The sequence below is a fragment of the Garra rufa genome, chromosome 6 (genome assembly GCF_049309525.1).
Source record: "Garra rufa chromosome 6, GarRuf1.0, whole genome shotgun sequence".
Taxonomy (NCBI): Eukaryota; Metazoa; Chordata; class Actinopteri; order Cypriniformes; family Cyprinidae; genus Garra; species Garra rufa.
This window is the reverse complement of record NC_133366.1, coordinates 21,874,882-21,892,365: the sequence shown is the minus strand read 5'-3', so window position 1 is coordinate 21,892,365 and position 17,484 is coordinate 21,874,882. Positions and strand designations below refer to the sequence as shown.

At 36.9% G+C, this 17,484-nt stretch overlaps 1 protein-coding gene across 1 annotated transcript in view; it reads right to left on the bottom strand.

The window, feature by feature from the left end:
* Positions 1-17,484, bottom strand: part of vegfc (vascular endothelial growth factor c) — a 59,777-nt gene that overhangs the window by 10,403 nt on the left and 31,890 nt on the right. The window contains exon 5 of the mRNA XM_073842918.1: positions 627-730. Coding sequence (XP_073699019.1) covers positions 627-730 — 104 coding nt within the window. The remainder of the gene's footprint in view (positions 1-626; positions 731-17,484) is intronic.

Genomic DNA, 17,484 nt, shown 5'->3' with positions numbered 1-17,484 from the left:
ATTTGTTTGTAATACAGACTTAATAAATGAATGCATAAATAAATAAACGTCAGCTTTAGTTACAGCATTTAAAACTACATATTAATACCAATTATTTATGTATTATATAAATAAATAAATAAAAAAATTGTATTAAGATGAAGTTCTAAATTAAGTCACTTAAGCAAATTTATTTATTTGTTTTCATTTATTTCATAATGCATATTTAATAAATGAATGCATACATAAACTTCTCCTTTAGTTACTGCATTTAAAACAGCATATTAATACCAATTATTGATTAATTATACACATAAATAAATACAATTGTAGTAGTATGCTGTTTTAAATGCAGTAACCTAATCAAATGTATTTATTTCTTTAGCCATAACATACTAAAATGCTTCAAATATTTTCAGTGTGGCTCATGACATCTAATTCAAACATAAATGAGCTTGCCAAAACTGTTAATAATAATTCTACAAACTTTTTTCTCTTGTAAATGGATATGGTTAGTAATGAATAGAAGTTCTCTCATCAGCTGGGCCCCTTTTTCAGTAGGTTCATTTCTCTTTCATACAGTCATGCTCAGACACACATGCAAAACAAAGCATTGTAAGGCTGTAAACATGTGCATTAGCACTTACCAGAATGTGGTTTTGAAAAAAGGGTGTCGGGCAGTGGCACACATCTGCATAAGCCATTACTCCAGCTGTGATTCTTCGGGCATGTTTTATTCGCCACATGACATCTGCGGAGGAAATAAGTGATTAGCAAGGAGACAGACGGTAGCGTGGTTTTAAAAAAAAATCCACAATAAAAGGCAAAATAACAGTCACAATTCACAAAGCACTGACTCACATAAACAAAAAATGTTAGCTGTTGACTTAACTATTATAACTCTGAAACTGATATTTTTTTAGAGACAGATCTCTTATGATTACAGGCTGTGTGTCTTGACCTCACTGCAAATTAGCCTGTTTGCATTCTTTGATTCGATAATACGAAGTCCAACTTTCAAAGAGGACATAGAAGATGACTTCACTGACTACAAATATATTTCATTCTGATCACTGACTTCTGAACAGACCTCAAAGGAACTGTCCTGAGAAAACATTACATTTTATACTGTGTTATATGTTTGGCAGGACTCAGGCAGTCTATCTACAGGATGGAAGAATCAGAGTTGTTACAGACAGAAGGAAGGAGGGAGTGATGCTATCAGAGTCCCTTGCTGTCCTGCTAACCAGCAGCACATGGTGTAGTTGGCATGGAGGTCAGACTGAAGGAAGTAGAAGCACACTACAGTCCTTTAAAGGTCCGATTCTTACAAATAGCCTACAATATATTTTAAGAACTCTAAATATATGTTTTTCTTCTAAATGTTTGAGAGTAATGCATCAAGCATCCATATGGATTTGGCATTTTGCCAGCTACACTACCAGTCAAAAGTTTTTGAACAGTAAAATTGTTAATGTTTTCTAAACAAGTCTCTTCTGCTCACCAACCCTGCATTTATTTGATCCAAACTACAGCAAAAACAGTAAAATTTTGAATATTTTTACTATTTAAAATAACTGTTTTCTATTTGAATATATTTTAAAATGTGATTTATTCCTGTGATTTCAAAGCTGAATTTTTAGCATCATTACTCCGTCACGCGATCCTTCAAAAATCAATATAATATTCAGTTTTGCTGCTCAAAAAGCATTTATAATTATGATGATGGTAAAAACGGCTAAATAGATTTTTTTTTATCAGGTTTCTTTGATGAATAAGTAATTTAAGAAGAACAGCATGTATCTTAAATAGAAATCTTTTGTAACATTATAAATGCCTTTATTAACACTTTTGATCAATTTTAAGCATCCTTACTAAATAAAAGTATTCATTTCTATCATGTCTTCTTAAAAAAAAAAAAAGATTGTGTGACACTAAAGACTAAAGTAATGATGCTGAAAATGTAGCTTTGATCACAGGAATAAATTACATTTTAAAATATGTTCAAATTTTGCTGTATTTTGGATCAAATAAATGCAGGCCTGGTGAGCAGAAGAGACTTCTTTCTTTAAAAAAAAACATTACAAATCTTACTGTTCAAAAACTTTTGACTGGTAGTGTACATTTGCTAACAATTGCTAACATGTATAACCGGAAACAAGAGAAGAATTATTTATTTAGATAGGAAGTTTGTCATGAAAATACAATAATGTAAGTGCAAGTAATCAAAAATAAGACTCACATGAAGTTCTCAACATGTTTTTGCAGTGAATCAGATTTTTACCATATCAAGTAACATATGCAAGGAACTACTGCGCAAGTTGAATTAGCCAGAAATTGCATGTTTCAATACTTACCGATAGTCAGGTCCAAATATAGCTATTGTAATTCTTTCGGTCTTGTGCAATACACTAAGTATTGCATTTGAATGTGAATTCTTAAACTATTAACCACAAAAGGAATATAGAGTATGTGACTTTAATTTGACATTGCTTGCAAAATACATTACACAGCAAGCCTTTTCTTCCCTGGAAAAATATATGAAAAATCAAACTGAACAACATTTATCATGAATTTTGTTATATATTATATTATATTATATTATATTAAAAGTGACATATTATGAAAATCTGACCTTTTCCATGTTTAAGTGCTATAATCGAGTCCCCGGTGTATCTACCAACCCAGAAAACGTGAAAAAGAACAATCTAGTATATATTTTTGAAAACCATGGACTTGGCAACACTGTCATGATGCACAAAGGGGATCTTATATAATATTACCGCCCCCTAATCTGCACGTTTTCACCCACGGCGCCGCCATTTTGTTTTCGAAAGTGACAATGGTGTACCAGTTCTAACGCCATGTTGAAAGATTGAGCAAAGAATGCTAACAGTTCTGTCCTTGGCTGCAAAGACAAGCACAGAACACTATTTAGTCTCAGAGAAGATAAAAGAGTAGTGGATTTATGGATTTATTTACTGTATATTACGCTGCTGCCACACAGATTTAATATAAACCTGTGATTGCTTTTCCAGTTGTTTACCTTCACAGACATAACCGACTGTTTTTATAACTCGTGTGTTTTTTAACAAACTTGTGTGTATTTGACAGTTTAAGTGCAATAGGACATGAAAGAGAACTTAGTTTAGTACTCACATGCCACCATTTTCTGTGGTTTTGTGTCGGATGTGTGCACTCAGAAAACCATATATCAGAGGTTTATAATTTAATATGGTTTAAAATGCATGATTTCAATTAGGGCTGTAGCGATACACTAATCTCACGATACGATACGATACACGATATTCAGCTCACGATACGATATATATCACGATATTTTGCCAACGATACGATTCGATTCGATATTATTCGATACTATTCTATATAATTAGATACACGTACATCATTTTCTGATAGATTTAAAAGAGACAGAGTGATTTTGGTGACATCTTGTAAGTGTTTTCATTAATTGAAATAAACTAAAAAAACATCAGACAGCTTGCAAAATAAATGCTGGACAAAATTAATCAAAGATGTGTTGAGAAAATTAGTTCCATTTATTGAAACAGTGCAAACTGCAGCTTACAAGCCTTTGAAAAGTAAATAAAATGCAACATTGCAATTTGCAAATAAAGGGATAGTTCACCCAAAAATGAAAATTTGATGTTTATATGCTTACCCCCAGGGCATCCAAGATGTAGGTGACTTCGTTTCCTCAGCAGAACACAAACGAAGATTTTTAACAAAAAACAGTGCAGTCTGCCTGTCAAATAATACTGGTGGATGGGCACCAAACCTTTAAAAGTAAGCAAAAACATGCACAGACAAATCCAAATTACACCCTGCGGCTCGTGACGATACATTGATGTCCTAAGACACGAAACGATCGGTTTTTGTGAGAAACTGAACAGTATTTATATAATTTTTACCTTTAATACACAGCCACGTCCTTCTGTCCTGAGCAAGAGCTTTGAATGCGGCTCGTCACGAGTGAACGCGCTCTGACGTAGTATACGCAAACGCCGTAAGGGGAAATCGGTTAAAAGTCCCGCATGAGTTTGCGCAAGCAGATGTAATCTTTTATCTTTAAATTGGTTTGAACAATCAGGATAAGCGCAAGTAATTACCATTTTGAATAGCGGCTATACCCACAGTCTGTGTGCACTGTGTAAACAACGAGTGTTGTATACACGCGACAGATCGCTTCCGGTGTTTGCGTATTCTACTTCAGAGCGCGTTCAAATGTGACGATCCGAAAGCTAACCTTCTGCTCAGGACAGATGGACGTGGCTGTGTGTCAAAGGTAAAAAATGATACAAATACTGTTCAGTTTCTCACAAAAACCGATCGTTTCGTGTTTTAGGACATCAGTGTATCGTCACGAGCCGCAGGGTGTAATTTGGATTTGTCTGTGTGTGTTTCTCTTTCCTCTAAAGATTTGGTAACCATTGACTGCCATTATTAGACTTCACCGGTTTTTGTTAAAAATCTTCGTTTGTGTTCTGCTGAGAAAACAAAGTCACCTACATCTTGGATGCCCTGGGGGTAAACAAATAAACATCAAATTATATATAAAGGGATCCGTTTAAGCAGGCGGGTGCTGGATTTATATTCGCCGTCATTCTCTGAATATCCTCGCTCTGACTTGGTAAACAGGAAGAGGTAGACATCTGCGTCTGTGTAAAGTTAGTACGGGTAACTTGCTCTACAGCAACACTAGCGGCTGGCTGACCAAATCGCTCTTCCTGCAACGCGAACAGGGGTAAACAAGACGGGGGATTAGAATGGGACGTATGTATCGATACTCGCAGCTAAAAAATCGATACTTTTTTTGAAAAAAAAAAATCGATTTATATCGCAGAATCGATAAAATCCTCCAGCCCTAATTTCAATGCGATAGTCGTGATAATCAAAACCTAACAGATGTTTTTTGGCAGAGTATCTGAGGTATGAGTTGTAAAGGCACAGCCCTATTCTGGAAAAGAGACATGGAAAAAACAAAATTATATAATAAATGATCTGTGGTGTATTTTGACTTGAAACTTCAGAGACACATTCTGGGGACACTTGAGACTTATTACATTTGGTAAAACGGGGCATAATAGATCTTGTTTAATGAAACCTTGAAATAAAAAAAATATAACAATACTAAAATTTAAATGCCTCAGGCAAGTACATCAATTCAAAATTATGATACAACCAACTAGCACATCTATGTTTTCCATTCCATTTATTTTCCAACTCCAACACTGGCTACTAGGAAGATCCAAACTGAAGTCACAGGCGAGTTCCAACTCATCTTATTGTCTGCTCCATTCTCCATCTATCTTCTCATGGCCTCAGATTTTAAGTCCAGGGTGCAGCTACTGGGCAGTGAAATCACAGGCTTCACCCAAGATAAACTTTACTCTGGCTTCTCTTTTGTGAAGTGATATGAATCTCCAAAACTGGAAAGTGAGTGTTACGCTAAGAGTGGATCGACACTGGTGTGAAGCGTTGCTTTGCTTTTCCATTAAGTGTGGACTGCAAATCGTCTGGGATTTGATATTGCCTGCAGGCAAGAAAAACGATACGGAGCAACCCGTCGAGGAGAGTCCTGTTCTATTAAACAGTGTGAGGAGGTCATTTCTAAAGCCCTCTTTGAATTTCAAGACATCTTTTCCATTAGCATTGCGAGTGTAATCAGTGTATATGCATATGGTTTTAAACATCTGCAATACATTTTCATATATCCACAGCTGTAAGGCATCTATAAACTTCAAGGAGATTTAGTTTTAATTACGACTTCATCCGTAGATTATTTGACTATCGATGTTGGGAGTCAAGCCATAAAACATAGATTCTAGCACGCAATATTTTTAAGTTATTATTAGCACATCTCAGAAACTGATGTAACAGTAATACTCTGTAGTTGAACTGTCACAACCCATACAGTCCAATGAAACTGAAAGGCCAAGAGCAATGCTTTTCCTGACCCCTAGAAAGACTCCATCCACTAAAAATGTCACATAGCGGCTCACTATGAAGAGAAGCTGGTGAGAATTCTGGGAAAACTACAAACAAATAATGATGTTTGAAATGTCTTTCCCTCATATTCCCTCAACACTTTTTTGGTTTGTACTTATTTATTAAGAAAATGTTCAGTCTAATTTTGCCTCAGATATCTTTGACATCATTGTCATTACTAATGTCAATTAAATTATGAATTTCTTTGAGCTTGATACAATTCAAATATTGAGACATACACAAGAGCTGGGGTTGCATTCAGTAGAATATGTAATAAATATAACAGTATTGGTGATACAGTACATATGACCTACAGCCAAATCCAACAGCCAAATCCCTCATAATCTTCAAGAAAAAACTGAACATCTAACTGCCTCCTCATAATAATAACAATAAAATATAGCTGCAATCAGCGATTACCAGGGTTCAAGTGCTTTAAGGCATTTAAGCACATAATGGGAACCATGATTTAACAAGCCTGTAACCACCTAAATCAATTATTAAAAAAGCATTTCCAGGTAATTTACCATAGAACTATTATATTTTTTAATGTTTATGACTGTTATAGAGCCAACTGTTGTTCCAATCTTCTCAAAACTTTGCATGCTTGTTTAGAAATCACCTGTCACATGTGCTCACCAGGTTTTGTGAAGTCATGAGGTTTCCTGTAGGCTTTATAGGATTTTGGGCAAATTTTGGCAGGTCCCTATTCTAAACGAGCCCATTCTAACTTCTAAAAGGGTAAATTTCAACATTTTCTTGATAATTATTGACCTAGAGAGTCCAGAGAACTGTACTGCAGTGCTTTTTTTCCAGATTGAGTGAAAAACCTAGGACTAGTTCATAAAGTAGGTTTTTTTTTACATCTTCTCAATCTCTTAACAAACAATTTGATTGACAGCAGTGGTTCTAGAGGCAAAGTTGTCCAGAATGAGGAGTTCTATCAAATGATGTGAATTTCATGCATATGTGTGAAAAAAGGCCTTTGAGGCTGTGAGTCAAACAGGCCCAACGAGTTTCATTCTGATCGGCCTTCGTGAACCTTATCTTATAGGCGCTTAAACTTTTTTGAGATACGCAAATGTCCTTACAGACACTTGTGGCACTTTGGACCAAGACCGCACATAGCGATTTTCATGTTGATAGGACAAATGGTTGCGTAGGTATAGCCATTTTTGGTTTTTTTTCCCTCTTATAGTGCCACAAAGTGGCCAAGCCTCACGATTTCTGTCTTGTAACCACAGATTGAGCTCTTACATAAGTGTTCTGAGTGCGGCAAAGACGTCTCATTCCGTTCAGGAGTTATAGGCCTTGTTACGAAAAGTGACCCTGCCCCTTTCAAACATTTTGGCAACCATTTGCATTGGTGAGTCGAAAGAAGCAAGAAAACTTTTTTTGATAATTATTGATATTTACTCTCCAGAGAATCTTTCTGCAATGGTTGGGTTCCGATCGGGCGAAAAACATAGGACTAGTCGGCAAAAGTAGGTTTTTCAAAAAAATCTAAAATACCCCAAAATTTCACCAGGCTCACGATCAATCTAAGGCATACATTTTGTCCGATGTGAGCCAAGGATTCCAACAAAAGACACTTCAGTCTGTGACTCATGGTTTATGAGTTTTGAGTGATTCCATACTTTTGATTGCTGTAGCGCCCCCATCAGGCCGATTGGGGTGAGCCTTGGTGAGGTTGTCGGCGGTGTGAGTACTACCATCCCTCCAAGTTTCAAGTCTCTACGACTTACGGTTTGGTCTGCCCAATCAGTTTTACACTTGAACTCTTAAAAATGCCTTCACTTTTTCTGTTCTCTTATTATCCTCCTGTCCTAGCTTGTTACTATTTTAAACGATGACTGAAACCTGAAACCTTGACTGAAATGGGCAATTCTTGTGTTTATTGCCTCTTTTGATAAATTGCTTGTTGTTTCTGATTAAATGAATATGTGATATTACTAACTGCATGATTTGTATAATCTTACAGTTGTTCATTTCTGCAGTATGCACATTACTTTGCTGTGTGACTCGCATAGAAGCCCAGAACCAAATGTAAATTTTACTGTGGGTTAACTTTGCACTTAGTCAATCACAAAGTCAAATTTAGACCTACAGACCCCTCTCTCTCCAAGTCTATTCTAAAGGAAATACCACTCATGAACAAGTCCTCAGAGAGCAAATTTTTTTTTTCCGAAAGAAAAAGAAAAAATAGATGTGGAAGTGAACGATCAGGTTGGGGCCATTCAGACCCATGCTATTTATTACTTTGTCACCTCACTCTCTCCCTTTCCCTTTACCACCTTCTACTCTCTGTTTTTGTGAGTTTAAGTGGCTCAGGCATAATGTCAGGTCCCCAGGCAGATTTGGCTTCAGAGTTATCCAGCGAAAAACTAGGCTCAGATGTAGGTTTCCCCTCTACATCAGAGAGACACGAGACTTCACGGTCTGCCCTCAACCTTTGCACTGGAAGATATGTGTGTCTGTGTGCAAGTGTGTGTGTGTGTGTGTGTGTGTGTGTTTGTGTGTTCAGTCTTACACCCTGCTGAGAACTGACTCGGATGTAACAGCTCCAGTTACAGGTCCACTATCATTAACCTCCCTTGGCTAGAAGGTGAGAGGTTAGGACCAGTTAGCATGACCCAAGGCTGGATCAGGTCCAGCGAAGGACCATTCTCATGCATAGATCAACCCTCCTGTCTGGCTGTCTATGAAATCACTGCTTTTCCACCTAGACAGCATGGGTGATATATTACCCATGTAGAACTGGTTGTCATTAAGGGTTTGTTCACACTGCACACAAATCTGAATTGGGTTTCATCTCTGATCTTTAGGACTGACTGTCCACACTGTCATTTGCAAATGATTAAATATGTTTGTTTGCCTTCAATATTCAGTGTATCTGCCTCACTTGTTAAAGTAAATTGGAAATGGCCAATATACAGTTGAAGAATCTGCAAAATGTAAATTATTTTACCAAAATAAGAGGGATCATACTAAATGTTATTTTTTTATTTAGTACTGACCCCAATAAGATATTTCACATAAAAGACTTTTACATTTAGTCCACACGAGAAAATAATAGTTTTTGTTTAGTGATATCTGTTCATGAATCCTTTGTTTGTCCTGAACAAGCATTTTCAAATTCAAAAATTCTTTCTTAATGCATTGTGTTTCCAGTGAGCATTTGAACCTTCTGTAATAGTTGAGTGTGAAAATATGGATCTCAAGTCATTGTTGCAAAGGGTTCAATCAGGTTTGTGGAACCTGAAGGATTTTTCTGAAGAACAGCAGGCAGTTTTACTGTTACTGTAAACTTTTGAACGGGGTCATTTTTATAAATTCAACTATTATTTTCTATTGTGGACTATTATGTAAATGTCTTTTAAGTGAAATGTCACATTCAGGTCAGTACTAAATAAAAATAACATGTTTTTTGTATGATCCCTCTTATTTTGGCAAAATAACATTTTGCAGATTCTGCAAGGTGTGTGTAAACTTTTGACTTCCACTGTATATGGCTGACACCAATAATTATTATAATAAAAATAAATAGCCAATATTAAAATTCTACACTATATCGGAAATTAGTATGTACAATTAAATATCCAATATTTCTGAAACAAACAAATACATAAATACTAATTTAATTAATAAATACTAATATAAAAATTAGGTACTAATATATTGAGCATGCTTAACTATAAGTGTAAAAGAAAGAAAACAGAATGGAAAACTAAAAATGTTCCTCTTTTGTTCAACCCTCAAGATGCATGAGACAACAATGGCAAAAATATGTTCAAAATTGCTCATTCATCCATTTATTCATCTAGTGAATATTTCACAGTTCTCTCTGAAGATAATGAAACAAAACTGCAATTTGTATGTCAAAAAACTGACTGAATAAACCATTTTTGACCCTGGACCACAAAACCAGTAATAAGATACTTTTGTTAGGCTGTGTACAGCACTTTGGCTGACCTTGTCGTTTTTTAAAGTGCTCTATAAATAAAGTTGGATTGGATTGGATTGGATTGGAAAAAATGTATTTTTGGCTATTGGAATATTACCTGTGATACTTAAGACACATTTAATGCATCATGAAGATGCATTTCAAAATGCATTTTAAACCTGGTTTGTAAAAATCAAAGCTTCTTTGTTGTTCAGACTGGCAACAGCTAAACGAATCTGAGTCAAATACTCTAGAATATCAGAATATTGCTTCCTGTCTGAAGGCATATGATGAAAACTTGAGCAACCATTGAATAAGCAACAAAAGCAACAGTAGGTGTAACTGACGCAAGTGCTGAGATTGCGCCCTGCTGAACACAGTATGTGTTATGCATTTGATGACAGAACAACAAGGTTTCTGACACAATAGACTGTAAACACCATTACATGTCAGTCCGCTTTGCATTCTAAACTTCAAACATACCACGCAAGCTATTCAAACAGATGTCGGCATAATTAGTGTTGCGGGTGTTTACTTAGAAAAAGAGAAACAGGTTGTTGAATATCAGAACCGTGAAATAAAGCAAATTGCCGACTAGGCCCGAAACGGTTCAGCAGTAAACTACACATGTACAAGCTTCTCAATGTGTTTTCAATTACCATATGCTCAGTGGCATAAGACAGCACATTCCTGAGAATTGAGGGGGGGAGATAAAAAGGGACTTACGATATGGTCCACGCGAGGTGGAAGACGACCTATTGGATGACTAACATGTGCACTTGCACCTTGCATAATGCAAAACATATAAGTCCATTTAGTCTAGCAAGGTGTCAGGAAGATAATATATAAGCTAGGACAGTGGTTCCCAAACTTTTTGCTGTGCGCACCCCTTTCTAATATTTGACACCGTTCAAGCACCCCTTCGATTAAACTCCACATTTTCTAACTACAATAACTAAATACACATATTTTCTGTATATTAGAAAATATCAACATTTCAGTTTTGAATAAAAACATTGCTTCCTACCTTTTTAGTGAGATGGATGGGCCTGCATTTTTGCACACAGATCATCAAAATTTGGTTCAATGGATGACAGTTTTACTCTCAAATCATTCTCAGCATCTAGTCTTTGTCGATGTTTGGTTTTCAACAATGTCAGTGCAGAAAAGCCTGCCTCACATAAGTATGTGGTTGCAAAGGGCATCAACACTTTCAGTGCCTGCTTTGACAATCCTGGATACTCCACCACTGCTGAAGCCCAGAAATCCATGAGTGACTTATTTTTAAAAAGTATGTTGTGTCTCCCATCAGATGATAACTCCTGTAATTGTTCTTGCTCTTGAAATGAGAGATGTGGGATTGGAGGAGTGACATCAAAAGGATTCCGAATCCATATCTTTGACTGGTCCATAGGGGGGAAGTAAGTCCTTAGATTTTGGCTAAGCTGGTTGAGATGTTCAGTTATGAGGCCTTTGACATGAGTACTTAGTGCAGCTTCGCGGGATTGCAAAAATTCAGGCAACAGTGGAAAGCACTCGGTGGAGTTTCCATTTATACAGTTAGCCCAGAAGACTAGCTTTTTAATAAGTGCTTCAACTTTGTCCTGGGTGTTAAAAACGGTAGTACTAAGGCCCTGCAGACTTAAATTAAGTTCATTAAGAGTAGAAAATATGTCTGCCAGATATGCCAGCTTCTGAAGCCAGATGTCATCTTTCAAGAATGAAGACAGGTGAAATGGGTTATGAACAAAAAATTCCTGCACTTCACATCGGAGCTCAAAAATTCTTGACAAGACCTTTCCACGCGATAACCAGCGCACTTCTGTGTGCAGCAGAAGAGTTTCGTGCTCGCTGCCCATTTCGTTGCATATTGTTCGGAAAATATGTGAATTTAATGGACGAGCTTTTATGAAGTTGACGATTTTCACAACGTCATTAAGTACAGACAAAAGTTCATCTGGCATGTTTTTCGTTGCTAGAGCTTCTCGGTGGATGCTGCAGTGTACCCAGGAAACCGATGGTGCAACTTTTCGGATGAAAGCTACTGCTCCTTTGTGCCTCCCCGTCATTGATTTCACCCGTCTGTACAAATTCCAACGCAGCGCGCCCAGTCAATTTAGTTTATTCTGAAAAAGCTATCCATCAAATTAAAAATATCTTCCCCGGTTGAACGGTTATTAGCTGAGGATGTCGGCAGATATTGAATCAATGCGACGAGCCACAGTATTGTCAGAGAGAGGTATTTTGTCCAGCGTCTTTGCAGCTTTCTCTCCGAGCATACAGTTTACTATATCTTTGGCAACGGGTAAACAAAGATTTTCTCCAATTGTGTGGGGCATACCTCTTTTAGCTATGCGGTAACTCGCCAGATATGACGCTCTCTGAGCATTTTTGGAAGCCCCTAAGCCAGAATGGGAGTGGATAATTTTTTTCTTCTTCTGCAGTTCCTCCAATTTTCCTTGAAAAAAACTTGCTGGCATGTCTTGTAAATTGCTGTGTCTTGTCTGTAAGTGCCGAACCATATATGAGGGCTTAAGACTGCTATTAGCTAAAACCTCACCGCAGACTACACATTGCGGATTTGGATTTTCTGCATCTCCAATCCATGTAAACCCGAAACCAATGTAACTGTCGTTATATTTGCGTTTCTTACTTGACATTTTCTCACTTTCTAGCGTAGGCCTAATTCTCTTCATCAGTACATCTCTGCTGGGTTTCTCTGTTCCCGGCTGCGCCTCTTCACCTCGTTCATTATCCTCCGAGTCCATATATTCAAGGCCGCTGCACATCTCCATAGAAGAGGCCGATGTAGATGGCTCATCCCTACTGTCACTTGACTTATTTAAAGTGGCAGTTTTTAACCAGGTGTCCATTTTGATGAATTTAGTAAGCAAAAAAAATTACGAGTGTACTATCACTTAGCGCCTAATGTGAAAAGGCGGGGCTATTGTGACGCAGACGTGAAACTGCGAGATGAGCATAGGTTGTAAATTACAATTTGTATTTGTATGTGATTTTTTTTCTCTCTCTCAGTGAATTTCTTTTCTCTCAAAAATATGACATGTTAAGTTTACACAAGATAAATACATTAAAATAATATATTTTTTCCGCCATTACAAACATTCTCTCGTGCACCCCTGCACCCCAGTTTGGGAACCGCTGAGCTAGGATAACATCAAGAGTGTGTTTCTAATACGACTACACTGCCGTACATGTCCATAAGCCACATTCAGATAAATCCGCATTCCCACCTCTACAGTATTTCAACAAGCCCATATGTTGTTTGTTACACAGAACAGATTTGTTCTTTGCTGGGGGCTGTCTGAAGAGGTCTGCAGATTTACATTTTAAAGTCTAAAGAGGTTATAAATAAATATCCATTTTCCATATGTTAATGTAAACTACGCTACAAGCCATAGTCGGCCTGCACTTTGAATCACATTAAAATGCCAAAATGAAGGTCGGCTGTTCAAACAAACACATATTTCATATCAACCTCTTCACTCTGTGTTTCTCAACGCTGAAAACACTACTTATCATACCTATAATAATGGACTGCTAAACGTTCCAGGAATTTGAACTTCGCAAGAGATTGAAATCAGTTGCTGTAACTACGAGATCTTCAGATCAGCAGAATAAAGCAGTATTGGCGATGTGAAAGTAATTTTATATCAAGATGAGAGTATGCATTATTGCAATGTTGTTGTTTTGACTGGAAAATCCTTGTAATGATGTTTTACATAAGGAATAATAAGAAACATAAGGCACACCGAGGTGGTAATGTAGCCACAATGCAAAGTGTAGGTTTGCTAGTGTAGGTTTTAAGTGATATGAAACTGTTGGGGTGGGTGATATGATCAAAATCTTATATCACGATATGAGTAATTTTATTTCAAAGTAACTATATACAGTTAAAGTCAAAAGTTTACATACACCTTGCAGAAACTGCAAAATGTTAATTATTTTAACAAAATAAGAGGGATCATACAAAATGCATGTTACTTTTTTATTTAGTACTGACCCGAATAAGATATTCCACATAAAAGATGTTTAAATACAGTCCACAAGAAAAAAATAATAGTTGAATTTATACAAATGACCCTGTGCAAAAGTTTACACACACTTGATTTATAATATACCTGAACGATCCACAGCTTTTTTTTTTTTTTTTAGTGATAGTTGTTCATAAGTCCCTTGTTCGTCCTAAACAGTTAAACTGCCCACTGTTCTTCAGAAAAATTCAAGTTCTTTAGTTTTTCATCATTTTTGTGTATTTGAACCCTTTCCAACAATGACTGTATGATTTTGAGATCTGTCTTTTCACACTGAGGGACTTATATGCAACTATTACAGAAGGTTTAAATGCTCACTGATGCTCCAGAAGGAAACACAATGCATTAAGAGCCAGGGGTGTAAACTTTTGAACAGAATGAAGATGTGTACGCTTTTCTTATTTTGCATTCATATTTTTTTTCATTTGGTACTGCCCTTCAGAAGCTACAGAAGATACTTACATGTTTCAAATAAAAAAGGTTTTAAAAATCAAGCGTATGTAAACATTTGAATGGGGTCATTTGAATAAATTATTGAATAAACTATTATTTTCTCTTGTGGATTATATGTGAACAACTTTTATGTGAAATATCTTATTCAGGTCAGTACTTGATAAAAAAATAACATGCATTTTGTATGATCCCTACCTCATATTTTGGTAAAATAATTAACATTTTGCAGATTCTGCAAACTTTTGACCTCAACTGTATATCACAATATAGTTTGCTTTAAATAAGGTCTTTATGACATCAACATTTTGATACCCAAAAAATTTCATAATTCTTGTCACCAGTGTCAACATCACAAATGATCTAATACTAGCCTAAAAAAAAAAAAAAACTCAAGCTCAGCGAACTTGAGAAAAAAACTATGGTAAAACAAGTGAAGAAGAAATGCCACATACATTGTATAAAGCAGTGATTCTCAACTCCAGTCCTCGGGGCCCACTGCTCTGCACATTTTGTATGTTTCTGAATCTGACACACTCATTTCAGTTCATGGATCTTTCTCCTAACGAGCTGAATCAGGTGTGTTAAATGAAGGAGACATACAAAATGTGCAGAGCAGTGGGCCTCGAGGACTGGAGTTGAGAATCACTGGTATAAAGTAATCAAATGTATAAAAACACTGCATATTCTTCACTGTGTAAATTAAAAATATATTTCTTCTTATTAAAGTAAAAAAAAGAAATTTAGTCAAAAGCAGTGAGAGATTTTCTTTTGTTGTTTGATTAACATGATTGACAGACAGCAGAAATATTAGAGCTGCCCGGATCCAATATACTGTCACACGTTTTGTTTTTTTTTGTTTTTTCCTCCAGCTGTTTGCTTTCACTTAAGACCTAAATTACTGTGTATTTGCAAAGATGGTCATTTTGACACATACAAGTATGTGTATTTAACCATTCAAGGCCTATAAAGCAGCAAAAACAACTCGGTTCAGTACTCCCACACTCTATGAACACCGTCTTCACATGCACGTGCCTCTATGACAGTGCTCAGAAACAGTCTTTCAGTGTGCACATACAGTGAAATGAGTTTTCTTTCACTGCTAATTGCATTTCAACAGCTTAAAATCATTTGCAAAAAAAAAAAAAAAAAAAAAAAACTTAAAAAAGGAAGCAAACATTTTATTGAGATCGTCTACCATCGTTTGAAATAACTACCAGTTGACAAGTTTCTACCAATTTCTACCAATCTTGTCTACTGGTATATCGCCCACACCTATGGAACTGTAAACTGCCCTCCAAAGGCAAAGTGCAGTAACTATGCGAACACTGAAACTGAGAAAAATGCCTTTAAAGTTTTTACAACAGCTAGTCAAACATGTTGAAACTCTCGTTTCTCGGAACATTTCTTTGAAACTGGACAAAATTAAACCAGGAGACTTTGCCACAAGACAAAACAGTTGTCACAAAGTCCATTTTAAGCATTAACTCAATTTTGACCAAATGTGTAGTTACTGCGCTTTGCCTTTGGAGGGCAGTAAAGTTGTCAAAACCTGCCTGGAACTACTTTCGCTGTACGTTTCTTAAAAAATAATTGATCAACCAAATAATACATCAGTCAATCTGATTCAAGCGTTGTTTGTGTTTAGCAAGTTTGTGCTTTCTTCTCCACTGGAAGCTCCTGTCACTAAGACAAATTCCTTGAGTGTGTAAACACTTGACAATAACGCTCTTTCTGATTCTGAACTGAGAAGTCTGCAGTGCAAGAACACTGTATACAAAGTAGACTGCAAGAATTGAACTTGCATACTATAAACATTGCATCAACAGAATAGTAAGGGGAGGGTGTTTTACAGCTCCCGCCAAACTGGCTATGTGTAAATACCTATGTCATTCATTCATTCTTGATGTGTTAAGTTCTTTCTGGAGAAGATGTTATATAAGAACTTAATAGTTTACGAGAAAGAGTGAAACACAATAGTAAACTCCTTATGAACTGACGAAAAACACACACGCATATTGGCATATAAAGAGCAGCTGAGGGTCAAAAGTCATTAGGTAACAGTCTGCGTTGTTTTTGATATCCCCAGTGATGTCTGAATGTTTCTCCTCCTGGAAAGTCTCTATTTTCCTAACATAGTGAATCATCACCTCCCAAACAATACAGAGAGAAAGCGAAACGCAACCACAAGCCAACTGCTGATAATCACTACCAGCCCTCTGCCATTTCATTGCACAAGCGTTGATAACACCAATAGGGTTTATATGCTACGTTACACTCTAGACCACACATCTGAGGTGAAATACGTACGTTTTCTCCTTCACAACAAACAGCGGGAACGGCGTGACTTTGTTAACACCTTGCGGTCCAAAGCTGGACGCTTAAACTGGACCACCCTGCGTTAAACCCCCGGCGGTGCAGACTGCCCTTGTCTTTATCAGATGCCACAGGTTTGGGCAGGATTTTTCCGAATATACGATTAGAATCAAGCTGAAAGCATTCAAAGCTGACCTGGAGTGATCTTGAATTAATCTGGCCTTGGAGTCAGATTAAATAAAAAACGTATTCAAGAACGAATTCAGAAAGCACACTGTGCAACATAGAGGAGTTTGCAAGACAGCAAGTCCCCAGCCCGGTTGTTGACCTTTTCACAGCTGTAAAGCCAGCTGTAAACAATTAAGAGACAGGCACACAGTAAATGACGTCAGCTTAAGGTAAAGCTGCACGTCCGCACTGAACTCTCCATCTCTAAAAAGTGGCATTCTCACATGCGCAGACGCTACGCTGTGCCCGCTTGCGTGAAAGCACGAGAGGAATGAGGAGATGAAGCCTCAGTGTGTCCAGGAAACCAAAACAACATATAACACACTTCCACAGTGCAGGTCGCCCTAGGAACACATCTGCTTTTTCTTAAGCAAGGCCTGGCTGTGCAGGACCTTGTGGGGGGATGATGCCTCTTTCCTTTTCACTCCCCCTACCGCAAATCACTCTGACAGGGGATGGCTTAAGAAAAAAACACATAACAATAAACAGTTCTTTTCTTCAGTTCTT